This window comes from Centruroides sculpturatus, unplaced genomic scaffold (genome assembly GCF_000671375.1).
Source record: "Centruroides sculpturatus isolate CEXI.00-Female unplaced genomic scaffold, Cexi_2.0 scaffold210, whole genome shotgun sequence".
Taxonomy (NCBI): domain Eukaryota; kingdom Metazoa; phylum Arthropoda; class Arachnida; order Scorpiones; family Buthidae; genus Centruroides; species Centruroides sculpturatus.
Window position 1 is genome coordinate 12,384 of NW_019384341.1, and position 21,814 is coordinate 34,197.

At 26.2% G+C, this 21,814-nt stretch overlaps 1 protein-coding gene across 1 annotated transcript in view; it reads right to left on the bottom strand.

Moving 5' to 3' along the window:
• Window positions 1-430: 430 nt before the first annotated feature.
• LOC111634310 overlaps window positions 431-21,814 on the bottom strand; it is a 54,532-nt gene continuing 33,148 nt past the window's right edge. Inside the window, exon 2 of the mRNA XM_023379064.1 lies at window positions 431-2,438. Coding sequence (XP_023234832.1) covers window positions 718-2,438 — 1,721 coding nt within the window. The 3' untranslated portion in view covers window positions 431-717. The remainder of the gene's footprint in view (window positions 2,439-21,814) is intronic.

The window sequence follows — 21,814 nt, forward strand, 5'->3', positions numbered from 1 at the left end:
GTATTGGCAGTGAGACGAACTAGATTTGGCAAGAAGATGCGGTGGAACAAAAGAGCTTTGCGCTGACAGACCAATCTTTGCAATGTGCATTACACAGACAGGAGATGAAGTTACCTTTCGGTTAACTACATTGACGTCATCAACTTGCTAAAAAGAAATCTACTGTTTAAAGTTCTATAATAGTCATTCAGAAATGTTCACCTGATTCGCGGTGCCCCTATATTTCGTTAGAATCTATTGTAAGGAAATAATTGAAAATAAACCTATTTCAAAAAGTTTTCTTTAAGTGTTTTTAAATACTTAAAAGTATTTAATAACAACGTATCTTGAATTTTTTGTGTGTAGTATTGGTATTAAAATCATCTTAAATTATTAAAAGTTTTGATTTTTAAATACTTTTTTAAATTATAAATTTATTTAGTTACTTCTCATTTAAATAATTTAATTTTATTAATTTATTTATAATTGAATGAAATATTTTCAACTTTTTGAAATAGGTTTACGCGTTCTAATTCTCATAACAGGGACAAAGCGACACCAGACACATTAACATAAACAATAAGCAAAAACTTAAAAGCCAAAAGAAAGGAGATTGTATATTATAGAACTGAAATTTAGCTTACTGAAATTTTTTATCTCTATGATCTATTTACGTTGACATTAAACAGTTTCTTTCGTATATTGCACTTAGGACATCTTTCAATAGCAATTCTCTAATCAGCTTAATTGATAATATTCTGGTGTGGAGGAATATTCATTTGCCAATGTAAGAAAGTTGAAATCGCTCCCACTATTAGCTCCTCCATCGTAATAACCTCCATAACCATCATTGGTGTTATAAGTAAGTTCGGAATCTGTAGTTGTGCATTGCTGAATGTTGTAATGTTCTTGATGGCCCGGACTGTTATCAAATGTTTGTATATTCGAAGAATCTTGTTGTTGACCATTTCTTGATGGATCGTTATAAGTATCATTACTTTTGTAATCAGTTGTTCTACACCCATTCAAATCATAATATACAGCTCCGCTATTGGAGGGAGAAAGCATCGATTCGTCTGTTTCATTATAATTTGTATAATTATATCCGTTATTCATATATTGTTGTTGTTGCTCATTATTCTCGTAACCATTATAGCATGCCCTGTCTGAAGAATAATCGGATATAGGATCTGGTCCTCTGTAGTCGTTCATGAAGTGTGGAGAAACAGATTGGTCAATAGTATTAGGATAACCGTACTGTCTTGACGGTACCATTGTCCTTTGTGAATTATGAACAGTATAATCGTCTTCCATAGGGTTGCGAGAGGGTGATATAGTAGGAGGACCCTGAGGAGGGCAAGAATGAGATTGTATGCATCCGTTAGATTGAATCCGGTGGTTCTGCTCGTTGCTCGGTGTAAAATACATTCCCGGTCTCGTTGGACGATAAGTACCGTTTTGAGGTGGAATGGGATTACAATAACCTTCGGCCATCGTATGGTGTGTTTGATGTTGTTGATGTTGAGGTGGAGGAGGTGTCCTGTAACAAAACGGAGGACATACATTAGGTGAAGTACCTCTTTGCGTTAATTGCGGATAGCCGTTGATGGCATTCGGTGTCATGGAATCGGTCGAATAAGGAGTTTCCGAAAAATGACGTAAATGTGGCCGATGAGAATTTACAGTGGGCGGCATGGCAGAAGGATGTGAGGGAGGTAGTTGCCAGGTGGTTGCAGAGGCTGCATTAGTAACCTGGCGGCAATATACAGGGTCTACATTGCAGGTTTTGTTCGCTAAACCTCCAGGCGGTGGAGTGCCGTAATGACACTGATTTCTTGTATTACCGTTCACAGTTGGGTTCTTTTGTCTAGCCGTGTAATGAGTATGTGACCTATATTGTGTTGTAGTGGTTTCTGGAGACTTCGCTACTTCACAAGGACTTGCACCTCTTTCACAGGGATTAGGACGAGAAACAGTTGGTGAAGGGCGATGTGTTTCTGTATCCGAAGAACTTAACAAACCACCCCCTTCCAAAGAATTCACCGAAGATCTTCCTCCGATACTGTCTTCGTTATTAACAATCCCAATTTTTTGGTCTCGAGAACCTTCTGTTCGAGGACTATCGGTTTGGATTGTTGGAGTCCTTGAACGTTCATCAGCTACGTCTTTGATTTCGGAAGACTGGTCACCCGTTCCTTCTGTCGCCGCTTCATTACTCTCATTGTCACTTTTATCTTCACCGTTTTTATTCATCATAGATTGTCGTTTATGTTTCATTCTTCTATTCTGAAACCACACCTTTACTTGGCGTTCTGTCAAATCCAAAGATGCAGCAATTTCAATGCGACGGGGACGGCACAGATATTTGTTGAAATGGAATTCTTTCTCCAGTTCCAATAACTGAGTATTAGTGTAGGCTGTACGGAGTCGACGAGGCATCCCATTATCTGGATTTTCAGCTGAAAATAAGCAGAAAAAATTTATTAATAATAATAGACTTGAATTGAATTTTTAAAATATTTCGTGAAATATTTTTTAATAGTCCTGTAATTTTTCCATAAGCAAAAATTAGAATAAAACTTCTAAAATTTCAATTTTAGAAATTGTTCCTTAATTTATAATTTAAAAAATATAATATAATTAACGTCAAATTCTTGTAAAATTTCATTAAAAGTTTGGCTTAGTTCTTTATTCAAAATTGAATAATTAGCAAACTTTATAAAACTGTTAAAGATAAACGAAGAATATTAGGAATCAATTTTCATAAAGTGAAACGAAAAATTTCACATTAAATCCAAAAGTTTTTAGAAGTTTTTACTAATATTAAAATACTAATGATAAATTTAATTTGGGCTTATCTCGGAGAAATTGTTTTTAAAAAAATTTTTATAATGCCGAATTAGTTTAATATTTTTAGAAAAAAATTTTTTTTAATTCACGATAAACTTTTAAGCACTATCAACAAGTTTTATCTCAGTAATAATTATGGCCTACGCGGCGTAAGATTATGCATTAATGTTATAGATAATTCCTCAATCGAACGTTTCAGGTTAAAACATTGTTGGATCAATAATGACATATTGAAGTTTCTTAAAGTTTAGTCTTTAAAGTCCAGAATGAAAAAGAAGCGATCCTTCACAATGTAAACCATCTGTTCGTTTTTGAGACCGCTCTGTAGCCAAATGGTAAAGGAATGAACGTGCTTGGAAACGATCATGGAAGTTGAAGAGTAAGTAACAAATGTTCTCGCTGACTGCAACAAACAAGAAGCTGTGTAAGCGAAGGATCTCTTGACTGGTCGGTTCTAACAACAATTTGTCAGTAGTCGAGTACATTAGCAGACAGTTCACGTTTAACCTAGTCTTCTTCGTATCTCTACCACCACTAAAAAAACTTTACGAATTACAAGTAAGGTAGACCATAGCAAATATGCACTGAATATTTTCCTTATGAGTGAGTTTGAATAAATCGATAAAGTAATCATTTTATGGAATTTTTTTAAAGGAAATATGCCTTTCAATTCTTTTATATTTAAGCCTCTATTATTAAAAAGAATTTTGAAATATTTACACAAAAAAACAAACTCGAAATTGGAATAGAAATTCGTACTTTAATTTGTAATTTTTCGATATAATTTTAAATGTTAAAAATTATCTAGTGTGTTAATGTTGCTAAACTTTTTACATAAACTATTCTACGTTGATGTTAAAGATAGGCCACTTCTGATACAATATACATGTTCCTAAATCATTGAAAATAATGAATTTTAATGAAAGACACATTAAAAAAATGGTAGGAAGAACATCTCAATGATTAAACGTATGCTAATATCGAGAGCGAAATGTTTATCTAGGAAGTTTAACATTTTTAATAAGAGGTTTAAGATGGTGCTCTACGAAACTGCAAAATTATACGCATAAAACTATGAATATTAATATAATTATACCGAGCGCCTTGTGGAAATAAAAATTTTCACATCAAGGGAAATATATCGCATTTGATTTACATCTAGGTATAAAGTCCTGTTTTCTATTTGGTCATGAATAAAAGGGCTATCGCTCTGGAAGCGAAGATTTCTTGCACGTATTAATATCCATCAAATTTCATATTCATGTTGAGGTGAGGAATTTCATAACCTGTAATAATTTATGTACATCTTTACTGAGAAACGCATCACCAGTTTAATCTAAAACTTTTAAACAGATAATAGGACGGTCTGTAAGTCTATATTAAAAAACATATATTTTATAACTTTATGATAAATTATTATTTAATATAATAAAATTATATTTTAATAACATTATGAAATGCATTGTTTATGTTATTATTTAAATAACTTTTGTTTTTAAATTAGAATGAATATTCCAACTCCGGTCTTGTTAAATATGAATTAATACAATAAAATATTCATCATTTGCTCGTGTAAAATATTCATACAACAAAATTATTTAATTATAATTTTTATAAAATTCAAAAAATTTTAATTTTATATCCTATTTAATTTATCAAAACGGTCCATTTGTCTGTACTACTGGTTCCAGAGATATTGAAACTCTAATTGAAATTCTCTTAAGAGCTTATTCCTTTTAATAAACTCTTGGGAACTGATGTAATGTAGTGATTCTAGGCACGTCGCCTTTATTAACCTCCAAGAAACTGAAGAGCAACAAGATGAAGTTATAGCGACTTGTAAACAGGAATCTATATGTAGTTATTCCCAAGCTGAATGATATAGAATGAATCCTAAGAGACTTGTACTTATCTAGTAAAGCTTTTTAATGGAAAAAAAAAAGTTAAATTTCATACATGTTGCACATTCGAGGAAGATATTCAAGATATTTAACTTGTGAAATGTTTAAAATATATCTACAGATATATAATTTTGATTAATTTGACTAAAAGTTGTAGGCTTTGTGAGAAATTATATCATGGAAAATGCAATCGGGTTCTTGTAACATTTAAAAATATATTTATTTGATCGAGAGGATTAAGAAAAATGCTTTAAATTTGAAAAGAAAAATAAAATTCTGCAACAAAATTATCAATGACGATTTTGTATCTTTTAATAATTAAAATTTAAATTAAGTTAATAATAAATTAATTCAAAATCGTTTCAAGAATTAAAAAAATGCAATTTTTAATAATTTTCTTCATTTTATGTATATTTTAATATTTGTATTTGCTTAGCCCCTGAGTAACAGGGTGTTTACTCGTTATGCTAATAAAGATTAATAACAGTAAATTTCTACATTTTACTTGTAAATTGATAATTAAAATCACTATTAATTTACAGCTGAAGTTGTCTATTAACTCAGTTGTATGTTGAATATTTAAGATATTTTTATAAATGTAAATTCTTTATCTACAATAGAAAGAAAATACAAAAAATCAGATTAAACAAATCAAAACTAATAAAGTATCTTTAAACAAATATATAGGCTATATTGTGGCTCGCTACTCTTCTAGACCCTTATTGTTGCTTCCGTACAGCCTTGTACTGTACAATTTATTTTTGTAAACTTGATACATACTACTTACCCATATATAATATGTTTTGTTACGTTTCCTGTTTATGTATTATGTAGTACGACATACACACGGATTGTAAGCGTAATTCGCATTAGTAATTCGAATAGGTAACTGAAAACTAAGGAAAGATGCGTTCGTATAAATCAAATTAAAAAGTTAGTATCTCAACTTCTAACCCACAAACCTTCTACCAGTAAGTAATGAAAGAAAGACATTAATATGAATTTAGATAAGAAAGAAATCAAATTTGTTCTTAGAAAGCCTACCTACCAAAATGTACGACACAATACTGCACGTTATGCTACTGTACGCATGCTTAACTTAATATAACTGATATTTACTGTAGAACAATGATAAGTATAATATTTTAATTATATATAAGCTTACATGTATATATAATATTGTTCTAATAGAGAAATGAGGCTCTCGTGTATTTCTGATAAGCGATGTATGGCTTCCACCATGACGAGGTTTGGCTATCCCTACGTAATTTAAATTGAATTCAATTTTAGTGGTTAATATTTAAATTAGTTTAAATTTATTTTTGTTAAATTAGCAATACAAAAATGCCAATAAATCATTTGCATAGAATTTTTTACTATGAGTTTAGATAAATAGGCCTATATTAAAAGTTTGAAGGAAAAATTTAATAAATAGGCCTATATAAATAATTGAATTAAATTTCTGATTTTGTTTTCTAGTTTGCTGTAGTTATTTTATATAACAATATAAAAATTATTAATACTATCATTTTAAATAGAAATCAAACATCAACATTTATACAGTGATATTTACAAATATAGGCTAGAATTTACTGTTTTATTGTATAAATGTAAATGTACTGTAGGGGTACATGTCATTATATCATTATCTAAACTACTTTAATGATATTCAGAGAATTACACAGCGCAATTTTAGGAATTTCACAAGCATTTACGATGAAATTTTGTTTATAACCAGAAAAAATGCACCGTTTTAAAAATTTGTTTTTTCAAATTAACTTTTTAAAAATTATGATATTAAAACATTATATTTAATATTTAAAAAGTCACTTTTATTGCCCCGTTTGATTTTATGGTTTTCTTTAATCTCGATGTTTTGCTTAATCTCATTATTGATTCAGACATTATATCGCCTATATAGGCTAATGATATAATATATAAATGCAATGATATAGTAATTGAATAGAGCATAATTGAGTAAGTAAGCAACATATACTAACTGAAATTTTAATATAATGGAGTAAAAATATTTATCCTATAAATTATTTAGATTTTATAATAGTAGGATATACATATACAACAAAAATAGACAACATTATATGTAAAGAATTAGCATAGTTTATTGAAATATTTATTAATAATGCTTTCGCATGATATATGAATTTGGAAAGTAATGAGATAGGCTTTTTATTGTAAAGAATTATGTTTTATACCCAGTGCATATGGCACTTTTCATACGTTTTATTTCTTATTTTCTTACAAGCAAAATTATCTAATTGTTTATTCTGATTTGATGAGATAGAGTAGTTGCTTTTCGTAGATAGCATTACATGTCGTAAATGATGTAACGATGTTAGGATACATGCTAACAAGTTTTCGTTGCTCTTCTGTCATCAGGAGACCATAATAAATAATTTTCTGAGCTCTTTTTAAAATTTTATTTTATAGAAAGAATATTTTTTATGAGGAATTGCCTAATTTTGACTGTGAGCTTTAAAAAGCAGATTTTCAAATGTATATATGGATTGCTTAGATTTTTTTAAAATGATATGTTCCTATATAAGCTACTGAAAAATATAATGAAAACAATAAATCAGATGAACTTCGGATAAGAATGTTTTCCTCTATTTTTATTTATTTATTTTTTTAAGGCGAGTTTTTTAAACATAGTTATACTTAAGAAATTTGAAGAATACAATAAAATAAATAGATTACCTTTTCATTTTCTTATTTCATTCAATGATTTTAATCTTTCAAGAAAGGGAATATTAGAAAGTTGACTAAATTAGACATTTAATTTTCTGAAAATGTTAAAAATAAGTTTTAATATCCTTACATCTTATTATTAATAAACAAAACACATAGGCCTAATAGATTGATAAGAGAATTTATTAAAATCATATTATTTATTTATTTAGCTTTAATAAGAAGCTTCCTTATTAATATATTATTGCATAAATTGCACTACTTGCACACTTGTCCTATCCTGTTTCGAATCCATTCCGATTTCCTCATCATTTCTTATGGATAGTTCGGATGGGGATTTGGTTTCTCGTACCTCATCGATAATTCACTAGTTTAATGAACGAAATTGAATTTTTTTCATATAATATATTTGCCTAAAGTTAAAAAAGATCTTAATTTTGTTTATTATGAAACATTCAAACGACACCTCATAATGTATAGCCTTATTAATGCCTTAATATAGCCTAATTAATGCCTTAGAAAACCTTAAGCACAAAAACCGATCTTTTCTTAATTTTTCTGAAATGAAGAGAAAAAGATCTTTAGAAATAGACTTCGTCTCGATTTATTATTAAGGTTTCTACTGATTATATGCAGAGAGAAATTCAAATAGCCTATATTTTTCTACATTATATAAAAAATATGTCTTTTATATTTTTTAAATATTTTTTCTATGGATTTAAAAATATTTTACAAAATTTTTGATAAAATTAACGATTTTCATCTGTGCAACAGTTGAACAATTAATGATTTTAATAAATCGATTATAATACTAAGCAGAAAATGCCAATAAATTACAATGCAGAAAATTCGAAATAAAATATTTTTTAAAATATTTTAAGAAAATGTATTCAACGACAGAATAACTTTTAAAAATAAAAAGATAAAAATAAAATAATATTTTAAATTTAAAAAGAAAGTCACTCTATAGATGCGAAATTACAAGAAAGCACTTAAAAGTGAAGAATTATTATTCTATGTTTACAAATTACTAAAATTATTTTATAAAACGTTTTAAATTAATTTAAATGGAAAAATTGCTTAATTATTTTTTATGTTATTTAATTACGCCATTTAAAATAATATAAAAAATAACTGCAATAAAATATTTTACTACTTAAGATAATCTGATCGAATTTTTCGGAATTTGGATAAATCTTTCATAAGTAAGTTAATGATAAGATGAAGAAGCTGGAGAATTTAACATAATGTCTGAATCAAACTACTAAGTTAGATCATTTACTTGAATTATAGAGTATATAATGACAGGAAGTATATTAAAAATAATATATAAGATTTTGTAGAAAGTTATTGAAGAATAAAATTTTATTAAATGTGTCTTTGAGCTATAAGAAAATAACTTCTATTCTTTTAGCTCATAAAGTTTTTATTGTAAAATTTCTTTTATCATAACTATAGATACGAAAGCTGAATAAAACGAAAAGAAATTGTTAGAAGAATAAATGCTCTTGATATATACATTTATAGATAAGTAGGCAGATAAAATTATGAAATTTTGTTCAGTCTACTCATTGGTAGAAGAGATAATTAAGAGGAAATGAAAGTTTGTTTTTCATGTTATCAACCGGAATGATATTAGGAACAAAGTGAGTGAGTGACTAAGGATGTAAAAATGAAAATGATGAAGATATAATATCGATAAAATGAAGCCTATAGTGAAAACGATCAAAGCTCTCAACAACGATTTTTAATATTAATGAATAATAACATAAAATTAATTGATTAAATTAATAATTTTACTTAATTTTCAATAGGTAACATATATATCACGTATATATAGGCCTATATATAATGTAAAAACTAAACTTCTTAAAAAAATTAATGGCAAGATCGATACGCGTTAAACTTCTCATATAATATTCATAAAGTTTTTTATTGAGCTACATATTTATTTTTAATATCCGTATTTTGTTTTTTCCCTATTTCTTATAAAATATTTTTTATATTATTAGCACGAATATCAGCTTATATTACACTAGTTGAATATCATCAATTAATTTTTCTTCTTAGGAATATAACTTTGAAATATTATGAAGCATACGAAGTTTCATTTAAATAATTATTAAAGTATTTAAATAAATTATTAGTTATGATGTAAAAAATTTTAATATAACTTATATTTATAAAATAATATATTTTAATTTAATTTGTATGTTTAAAATCATGTGAAATTTTATAATTTTATTTTAAAAAATGGTAGTAAATTAGCTAAGTTAATTAACCAAAGATATTTTACATTTATAAGTTTTTATAAACTTTTGTAAATATTAGGCCTACTTAAATTTTAAGTTTTTCATTGTATTGTAGATCAATTGGTATAGGTTAGAGCAAGTAAAGTTTTTGAATGTGATATCTTTTCTAGTTTATTAAGTAGTAAATATATATACATATATTTTATTGTTTGAATATAAATATATAAATAAATAATAATCTACAATTAATCTATAAATAATAAGAAATTTAATGAAATCTACAATTAATGGAAAAATGAGATTTAATAGAAAAATATAAATATCGAGAATAACAGAAGTGATTGCGAAGATCAATTCTCTTGCTACTTATATTTATATTACTTAATTTTATCATGTAAATATCTATTTATATCATCGTTGATTTTAGTTATTTAAATCATGTCGTGTTTTAATTCAATACAGCCCATTAAAATATACTTATCAACTAATTTTTAGTTTATTATTTTAATTAACATTGCATAAAGAAGAATGTTGAATCTATGATTATTGCTTATGAGATACAATTGAAACCTTACAGGCCTAATATAATTTTTGAATTTTAAATATTTGTATTGTAAATATGTTTAGGCAATATAAGTTAGACAATTTCTTATATATTAAATAGCAGAAAATGAAATTTTTATTACGTATTAATATACTATTAATTTATAATTGAATCATTTATCTATTGAATCATATGTCAATATAAAATTTATATGCACGAGCAAAATAAAGTCATTTATATTTAATGTATTACTATTATTTTTTTAAATATTTATTCTAAATTAATTTTATTATCTTAAATAATATGATTATCAAACCATACAAAGAATCAATAGATGTAAAAAGTGGTATATAAGCTCATAAATAATAATTAGAAAACATAACCTTGTAATGAAAAATACATCTATATTTAAGCATGTAACGAAAAAAACTGAAGCAAATGATAAATAATTTAAGAAAGAACATATAATTATATAGAAAAAAATCTATTAATGTCTATGTTAATCGATCTATTTGTATGAATCAATGTTATGCTTATATTTATCAGAAGAAAACTATATATTTTTCCGTTGCCAATGGTTAAATATGCTATAAATGCTATAAAGAATTCAAAGCTAAATTTATTATATTATTTTGTCTTCTTTTTTATATCAAGCAATATTTGAAATCATCACAAAAAGTTTAAAAGTACGAAACGTTATTTTGTTGGATAGGAAATTAATGCAAAATCTATTCGCATAAAAATGCAAAATTAATTGCTAATTAAGTTAATTATTAGACTTGTATTATATTATACTAAAGGGATTGTATTTCTGAAAACTGTATTGTTTTCTGATTAATTTTGGAAGATAAAAAAAGAATATAATAAATAATTATTCATCTTTCAGCGAATTAGAATTTTTCTGATTTTTGGCAGCAGAAATTTAAACAAAATTATTTCTTTATTATCTTCTGAGATTTTATGAAAACTCAGTTACAGATTACAAATTATATTTTAAAATATGAACTGTCTAGACTGAATTATTTTGCGAGCTCGTGGCTAAACATACAATCTCATGTTACCTATAAGGAGCGGGGATCTGACTTTACAAAGGAACCTGCAATCTGCCAATATAAATGAAGGACAAAGAACAAAATCGAGTTCGAATTATTTATTAAAAAAAATAAAAAGTTGCGTCAGAATCAAATCTGAAAGCCTCAGATGGTAGGTAAATTATTGTTTATTCATCTGATGATGCAAAGTTAATAAAGTCTTCAAATCAAGGCAGAAAATAAAATCTTTATTTAAAATAATAATGTATGACTTATTTAACGTGTTTTATTATATTAAGTATTAGTCGTAAATCAAGAAAGTGAATATTTATACAGTAAAGGTTCTCACAAGTAGGCTATAGGCCTTATAACTTGTTTATGTAGAAGTTATATAAATATCTTCTCTGAATACATTATTCTCATCTTTAAATTAGAGTTATTATCTGGACATAGCGTTATTATCTTAACAAACATCGGAATTAAATTTGATTATAAATATAATTTAAATTATTAACTATTCCAAGTTTTCAACGCTTTACACAGATTTTTGTAAAAATAATGTAAAATATTATTATTTAAATTAAATATTTACGTATTTATCTTAAAAATAGCAATAATAATATAAAAGAAATATGATTTCCTAATAAGTTTTAAGTAATTTATAACTTATATTCAGCTAAGTTATTAAGATATGAATTTGGACATTTAAAATTTATTTAATAGTCTATACCTTTAATTAATATATACATTAAAAAATTATGCTTAATTTATTTTAAAAATTTCCATTTTAAATTTTATTTTTATTCAATTTTTCGATTCTGACCTATCGTAAAGAGTCTATATTAGGCCAAAATTTACTCTACGTTATGAAACGTATTTTATTTACTTCTGTAAATCCTTATACGAGTATTCTGATAATTTCTTTTATAAATTATTTATAAAGAAAAACAATTAGAACATAATAATTATTAACCTTCAAATAATGTATATTAAATAGAGAAAATTTAGAATCTAATTGATGTAAGTTTTATGTAATAATTTCGGTTGATATTTGATCGAACATGAAATAAAGATCGAAATTAGAAAGTAAAGAGCATCTTTAAGAAAGTACGAATCGATTAAAGAGAAGATTGAAAAAGATGTGAAGATTTTAAAAGTCTAATTAGCATCTTTGTGAATAAATTTAGCAGAAATATAAATAAAATTAAGACGGAATTTATAGAGAAAAATTTACCAGCGAAGAAAATGTTTTAAGCTTCTACAGTCGCTCTCTAATGATTTCTATGTAAATAAAGAATATTAATATTAATATATTTTTATTTATAAGAACGCTATTCTATGAAGAATTTCATTAATGGCGACATAAATATAGTATTCATATTTGTATACGTAGTGATGAAACTTTTATATAAAATTAATTATAGCGAATGCAATCTTGTAAAACATATGATATCGTTCAGAAAAAGTTTAATATTTTTTATTACTAGTCAGCTACTGGTAAATTCTTTCTTAACGTTCTGTATTCTAGAAACTCATAATAATAATTGAAAAGTTGCACAAATCGTTAGGCTCTATAAGAACAATTAAATATANAATTTTATCAATCTACTTTAACATTTCTTAAAGTTTTCGCTAATTTCACGCTTTTCAAATTCCGTGTCTCATGATTAAATTTATAATAAAGAATTTTATGTAACATTTCATTATTTGACATAATATAATAAAAATCTGATCATAAAGCAATGCGTTCTCTCGCCATTTGTTTAATATTCATTCAAGTACAAAATAGCCTACTCTTTCCACATGCGGTACTTGCCTTAATATCTCATTAATCATATCATCCACACTAGAGTATTTTCTAATGTATACAGATTGGAAAGAATATACCCGATTAGATAACAGCGAAATTCAATTAATATTGTCAAGCATCAGTTGAGAAAATGTAACACAGGAAAGCCAATTGAAATGNTTAATTTTAGCAACTGTTTTATTAAAATTTATGTTGCATTATTTTAATACTAAATATTCCTTTTCTAATGCAAATATATGAAAAACTTTACCAAAAATCGTTCTAAAATTCAATAAAATTTACGGTTATAAATTTATAACAAATTCGTGTCTTTCCTTTATTATAACATTATCATTATTCATATGTTATATACCTTCATATACAGTATTGACGCAAGATTTTCCGGACATTTAAGTCTAAGAAAATTAAAAGTTTCAATCATAGATGCATTAAAATAATGCAATTACTGCGTTAAATTTGTAATAATTTATATAGATAAATAAAATAGAAATTAAATTATTCCGCTAATTCAAAACTAGTCTCATTTAGATAAAATTTTTATTATAACTTATTTCTGACAATTTAATGTCTAAAAAGATATCTTTAGAAATTACAATTAAGCCATTTAATTAAATATAAATTATTTTTAACACAAAATTCGCATGTTTAAGTAAATAAATTTTTATTATCTAACGTTCTATGAGATACTTAAGTCTTTGCATAGTCTACTATATATTGTATACTTAATATAAATAATCTAACTACAAATAAAAAATTCAGATTTATGAAGGCGTTTAATTTTTTAAAATTATTCTTATTATAGCAATTTTACATGAAATAATATCCAAGATTATTATAATTTTACACAGCAATGGTTAACTTTAAAAGTTGCTATTAACGTTTAAAATCAGCATTGTTTCAACTAGCACAATGTATTGTGTATAACTTATATAAAATATAGGCCTATATTTATATATAACCTATTCTTCAGTTAATAACTTAATCATTTTTTTAAAATGTTACATTTAATGTATTGTTAAATTGTTGAACTTTTAATAATTTAAAAATGATTTGAAACGGAAAGAAAAAATTTTTTTTATTACTTCTTTCTTTTAATACATGTTGATTTATTACTGAATTATCTAGTTTGATTATTAAATGTATTTTCCCACAATATTAGCAATTAATACTTTAAAATCTGTTTTTAGTGATTATTTTATAAATTATATATATATATAAGATTATATAGGGGAGATCGGGGCAACTTCGGCATGCGGGGCAAGTTTGTCAAGCGCTTTTTTTAAAAAACAAATTAAAAGGAGACTTTGGTTATAGGTTAGGCAGTTGAGTTTTATTGGTGGCTTGTTGAGTGTAGTGTTTTTATTGTTCTCCAACAAGCGTAGTTGAATTATCAAGCAAATTTTCATTTTCGTTCAATTCCATATAATATTTTTTTTCCATTTATATTGAATTGGCAGGTTTTGTTATAATTCCATGATAACGAAAGTTACTTTTCCTGTTAGAAGGATGTAACTTCAACTTATTCACGTGGCCAGATCGTGGCTTGGCATTCTGTTCTCAGGGTTGTACTTAATGTTTCGAAATCATGACTAGCGGGGTAAGATCGGCAACATAAAGCCACATTAGAAGCAAAGGATAAAAATCAAACAGATGATAAATGAAAACATGTTTGCATTTGTTATTCATGTATATATGTCTTTGAACTTGCATTTCGTTGTAATAATATTAAATGGGTGTTGGATTTGTATTTCTTTGTTTTAATAGTGAATTCCAACTTATACATTGTTAATAACATAATTTTATATACGTGCCTATCTTGCCCCATTACTGTTGCCCCTATACCAGGGGCAACTTTAATAAAAATAATTAAAATAATTACAACTTTACAAAAAGAGAGAAGTTGCCGATCTTGCCCCTATACCCGGGGCAACTTCGTCAATTTCTCTCTTCTTGTAAAGTTGTAATTATTTTAATTATTTTTATTTCCAAACTGATTTTAACCAGTTCTATAGTAAGGTAACATTCCAATAGACAATATGCAAAGCTTTTTTTTCAGTTTACAGCAGTATTTATTACACAAAATTTAAGTAAAGCTTAACATGCCGATCTTGCCCCGATCTCCCCTATCTACAGGTAACTTATATAGGTATATAATACAAACTACATGGATTATCAAGATGATCTTTAAGTGATATTTTTACAATGCTTTTATAAATATTTTGGTTCTTTAACTATATATCACAAGATATATTATGTGTTTATACAGTAATAGTATGTCTCTCCGATGTCTGTTCTCCATAAATTTGTAAACTCTGATTAAACTAGACCAAACTTGGACTTCATACTTACTCTCTAGGACCTCACGAAAAATATAAGCTACCCTTAAACAGGACCTCCTTCATTTTATTCCCTTGACACTTAGTAGGCTAAAATAAGCAAAGTTTTAATATATTTTTCGTTTTAATATTTGTTATTATTATTATTTTTCCATCGGGCTGAACCGATCACTACTTGCTTCTTATATTATAAATAATGATTTTAATTTTAGCAACTGTTTTATTAAAATTTATGTATATAATATAAAAAATTCCATAGGTAACTTATAAAATCGATTCATCGTAAATTGAAATTTTTAAATTTTTAATGCATTAATTAAAAAATAAATTATGTGAAAAATTACCAGAAGAATTAAAAATTACAATATAATGAATGTATACAGATTGGAAAGAATATACCCGATTAGATAACAGCGAAATTCAATTAATATTGTCAAGCATCAGTTGAGAAAATGTAACACAGGAAAGCCAATTGAAATGTAGTCCCTGTTACCGATTATCTCAGTTGATGCACAATATGAATTTAACTTATCTCGCTACAGCTCTGATTTTTCTATCTGTATAAATTTCAATTATACTTTAATTTTTATTCGTTTGGATTATTTTTCTAAATTAGAATATATCTTTTCTCTATAATATTTATAAACGTGAATGATGTTCTCTTCTGAGCTAATCATTATATTATAATAGCACGGTCTCATAATTTAGATAACTGATTTTTCCTTTCTTTTGAAACTTCATTATAAGGCGATAGACTTAATTTTTATTGCTTATTTGCTGAAAAGAAAATTTACATAAGTCATTTACATTAATTAGTCTATATTAACTTATACGGTTCTTATCAAGAAATTTTAAATGCACATCGATCGTTACAGAATAGGGAACAGTATCATCATTATATATAATACATCATTTCATATTTTAATTTTTGCAATGTCTAATCTTAGAAAAAATTATTAAAGTTTACTCTTTTGTATAAATATGGAGTGAAGTTTAATAATTGGAAACTTCTAATCATTAGTTTAACTTTTGAAAACTTACTTTATAACAAGATATTTTTATAATTTTAAGTAAATATTGTTTATTTTAAATTAAAAAATAATTTAACAACTAATACAACGCACGTAATTCTAAAATAAATATGAAATTGTAATAAGGGATAAAAGTAAGCATTTTGAAAGTATAAATCTTTTATTTTGTGATTTTGAAGAAAAATATTCGTGTATTTAATTAGATATTCAATTTTCTCTATTCTATTAAATGAATAACTTATGTTTAAATTTGTAAAAGTTTTAGTATTTTATATGTAATAGGTTAATCACAAAAATTGTAAATTGTATTGTGAACAGGAGGGTTATTCATCGAAAAATGGGATGAATTAATTGGATAGGCCATGTTTATCTCGTACTCTACATTTCCATTTCCTCTAAAACGACATAATTTATTACTTGCACTGTATTATTAGACAGTTATCTCATTAAACAATTAACAAAACTGCGAAAATTGTACCATTGAAATAAATTTTTAAAATGTTTTTCATTTAATATTATAAAATAAAAATATATTTAACGTACAGTACCTCTAGAAATATTTTATTTTGAAATAACCTTTATAAACGATTATCTAATTTTATATTATTTATTTTATATAAAATAATTACAGTATAAACTTTATATTAACTGCAATATAATTCAATAACATCTTACATAATTCTTCATAGATTTACCTATAAATTTTTTTACACTGCAACTGTATATAATAATTTCCTTTCACAAATAAAAATTTATATTTGTCTTATTATAATAAAATTTAAAATATATTTGAAAATGATAAATATTTAAGTACAGTATATCATATGCTAAGATAGTAAACTTATCGACTGAATTAATGTAAGATATAAATTGTATCGTACACTAAACGAAAATCTTATGATTTAAACTATAAGTTTATTAGTTTTCTACTTATTTTATATATTTTTTAATATATAAATTCACTTATTTAATCCTTATTTACTTCGGAAGTTATTGTTTTTTCCCCAAGCTAATTTTCAAAAATTCTAATATGAGTTTCTACCCTTATATTTAAAACTTTCCTTGCGAATAAAAGCTTATATAAAAATTTATAAAAAGTATATAATCATCTTTAAAAATAGTCACTCAAATTATATTTGAGTAATTTTATATATAAAGTAAGATTCCGTTTCGGCTATTTAAATACATTTTCTGTAAAATTATAGTGTACTTGAGAAACTATTTATGTTCGAAAAAGTTATTTACATAAAAAAAAAATAGTATTTTTAAATTGTAAGTTGTACATTTATTTAATAAATTTATAAGAAAATTTAAATAATCAAAGGAAACTTTGTAATTAAAATGCATGGTCAATTCGGATTATCTTTAAGCTGAATAACAAAGATTTTTGTATCAGTTTGATTAACTTAATTACATTTTGAGAAAAGTACAGTACCTACAGAAAACATGAATTTTTTAAATGTAAATATCGAATTTTTCTTTTTTATTGTATTCAAAAATTTATTAAATATAGTAATTATAAAATTTTATCAATCTACTTTAACATTTCTTAAAGTTTTCGCTAATTTCACGCTTTTCAAATTCCGTGTCTCATGATTAAATTTATAATAAAGAATTTTATGTAACATTTCATTATTTGACATAATATAATAAAAATCTGATCATAAAGCAATGCGTTCTCTCGCCATTTGTTTAATATTCATTCAAGTACAAAATAGCCTACTCTTTCCACATGCGGTACTTGCCTTAATATCTCATTAATCATATCATCCACACTAGAGTATTTTCTATTTTTCAAATATTTAATTGCCTCATATTTCCTCCTTTCAGAAAAGTCATTCGCCGGAGTTCAACTTTTATAATTAAAAATCTGTAAATACTTAAATATAATTTCTGATTTAAAATTAACTTTTTAATTTTTTTTTCTCGTATAGATTTTTACTCAGGAATAAATATATTATATCAATTTTTATAAATCTTTTAACTTTGACTTTTTAAAAAATACTGTAATAAACTTTTTATAACTAAAAAAATATTTCGAAATATTTTATTATATCTATCTAATAATAATTTTGTGACCTATTCTTAGAAAGTAATTAGGTATTTATCTTTGTATTGTCTACATAATTAAAATAAAATGCATTTGACTTTTGCATTTTTTAAAGTTATTATTTATAGAAAAATACAGCAAAAAGATAGCACAATTAATCTGATTTGGGCACATTTTTCATATATTAAACTTCATTAAGATACGCTAATATATTAGAAAATATTCACAGTTCAATCTAAATATTGTCCAATATACTGTATAAGACAAATTCTCAATGCTTTTCTTTCATTGACCATTATATAGAACATGTTATTTTTAATTTTGGGCAATAACATAAAAATTTTAAGGAGGTTCCTTTAAAATGTTTATGTTATTTTCCAATATTTTGCGTAATATATCAAGTAAAATTATCAAATTAGTTAATGAATTTTCCACATGATTGTTGTCATTATTTAAAAATTATCTGAAATTCTCGAAAAAATACAATAAGTATTTGATTTTTCCATCGATCCCTTTCAAAATTCCATTGACCCCAGGAGGTCTATATCAACCCCGTCGGGAATCCCCGCTGTAACTTACATAATATATAGATATCAACTAATAATACTTTTTATATAAACTTTTTATCCGAATAGAAGATTTTTTATTATTTATTAGTTAACCATTGGGATCTAAATTAGCAAAGAATTAAAAGCCTACTAGTAAAATAATTCAATATGAGAAACTAAAATAGACTAATCTTTCTCTATGTTGACACAAGTTAGGAAGAAGGGATGACAATCTAAACACACATATCATTTACTAAGAGATAGCAAATGGCTCTGAGCTCAGACCACTTTGTCGCACTATGCCATTAGATAACACGCCATGCAATCTGGTACAGCAGCAATACAGTCTAAAACTTTCCGGATATCCAGTACTAAGAAAAGTGATGCATGCATACACAGTCTATTTCATTAGCAGATCGAATAGAAGCAAATGGATGTTCCTTAATCTTGTTTTCGTTTTGTCTACTTTCCGGCCTTTTAGAGCTAAGAACTGAGTGCTGCCTTTCTATCTAATGTCCATAAATCTCGAAGTATTCTTGTTTATTTCTAAATTACTATATAATAAATCTTAGTAAAACTATGCTAAATTGTGTCTTTTGTAAGGGTGAAAAAGAAAAAGCTTAATTCTTTAAATAATGAAGTCAACAGCTTCATACAAGAAATTTTGTAAGTTATTGAAGGGCATTGGTGCATTAAAATGATAGATCTGTTGATACTCCAATAATTAGTTGAACGTTTTAACAACAGTTTTATTTTTTCACTTAATTAATGCAGTCTAATTGGTTATAATCATAGTAGATTTTAAAATATAAAAATAAGTATTTAGAAGTAGCAGGAAAATGTTGATGAAGAAAACAAAAACACTTCGATGTAAACTACTTTTTAGCAGATGATAATTTAACCTTCCTCAGTACACACTTAATTGGTTTGCTAATCAGTATGCCAGATCATTCTCTAGGGACTCATTTGTTTTGATAGGAAGCTTTACTACGACGAACGTGTTAAATAATCGTCTCAAATAGCTTCAAATCGTCATTTAGATGATTATTTGTAAGTAAGAAAAAAGTCTAAATTAGTTTTAAATGATATTTAAAATATGAAATTATTATAACAAATAATTATATTAATATAGCGCTTTAAATTTATATAATATTGTTTACATACATTTAATGTTACAGTTTACGAAAATTAGAAAGGCTACGCGTACATCAGAATTTATATCAAAGCGATTGCCGTCGACAATCATATCTGTGAATCACGCATTCGTGAACGACACTAATGGATATGACAACTTCACCCGTTCTCTTTCGTGTTAGAAAAGGCACAATTTAGATTGAATAGGCTAAATATTTCGTGTTCAGGCTGTAGGGAATTAGTTATTGTATATATAAATACTTAAAGTCCTAATCAGAAAACATGCTTTACCAGAAAATACTAGCTACTCTATTAATACACTAACACAGCCTTTTATATTACTATTGCAGGCTTCTGTTTACAGTATCCTTCCTCTACGTAAAATCTTATGACGTGTTTATACAGATTTAAGCAAAACATGTACACATGTTTTGTTTAAAATTGTATAGATCTATTTAATTTAATAAGTAAAATTTTCATGTAATGACATATCATTTATGAAGTATCTGCACTGTCGACTATTAACTTATCCTAGGCTATTCTCTATATTTTAAGCTATCATTAAGATAAACCGAGATAGAACTTACTATTTTTGCCATTTTCCTTCAATAGCTGATGATATATTATTATTATTTTTCGTTGTATTTACTTTAAATATTTGACTTATGGCTTACGTTATAATTTATCATAAATATAATTAACACTATTTCTACATTTCTTATAAAACCTGAATAAACAAGCTCAACTGGACTCTAAGAGAGATACTACGACCTAACGACCCATAGATCATATTCGAATGTAAAAGAAGATAGATTATATGTCAAGAATGGGCCACTGGAGTTTTTGATAGAAAAAGTAGGAGCATATGATGACTTTAGGCAGTTTCTAATTAGAGAGTGTCTGCTTCTTCCTCTTCGTGTTAAAAAATTCCTTTTCTAACAAGGAACAACAAAATCAACCACAATCCGTAAAGACAGGGATTGAAAAAAATTTAAAACAGAAATATAAGGGGAAAAAAAGATTTCTTCTCGCCCGGTACAACAATGAAAATCCATATATCTCGGATGTAGGAAGGGGGATGCAACACTATCAACAATAGAAAAGTATTGTTGTGCAGGGGGTGGCAACAATCGAAGTTGTACGCACCGAACGAGCAGAGGAAGCGATCTTTCTACATCTCATTCATCTCCATCAACGTCTGCAGATATTCTCTTTCCCCCTTTCCCCTTCGTTGCATTGCCAAGCTTCTTCTCTCAGCACGTGCTCCTCTAGAATCTCGAAACAAAACCACGAAAAAGTTTGAAAACTCTTCTAGGAATACTTGCCATTTTGTTCTATCTACTAGTACCTTTTTCTTTCGACTGTCACAGCGATTTCTAAGATTCGTGGTTATCTTCATATATTGTTTTAAATTGTATCATTGCTGATTTTATACAGTCTAAGGGATGGAAATTACGCTGAAATCCACAGTGATCAATGGAGGGGATACTTTTTCCAAATCATATTTGAGAAAGATTGGTCTTTCAGTTTGATTCAAAGACTCGTTTTTTTCTCCTGTTTCTTTTTTTTCTTAGAAAAATCAATTACTTTTTTTGCAAAAAATCTGACAACGAATANCTCTTCTTGTAAAGTTGTAATTATT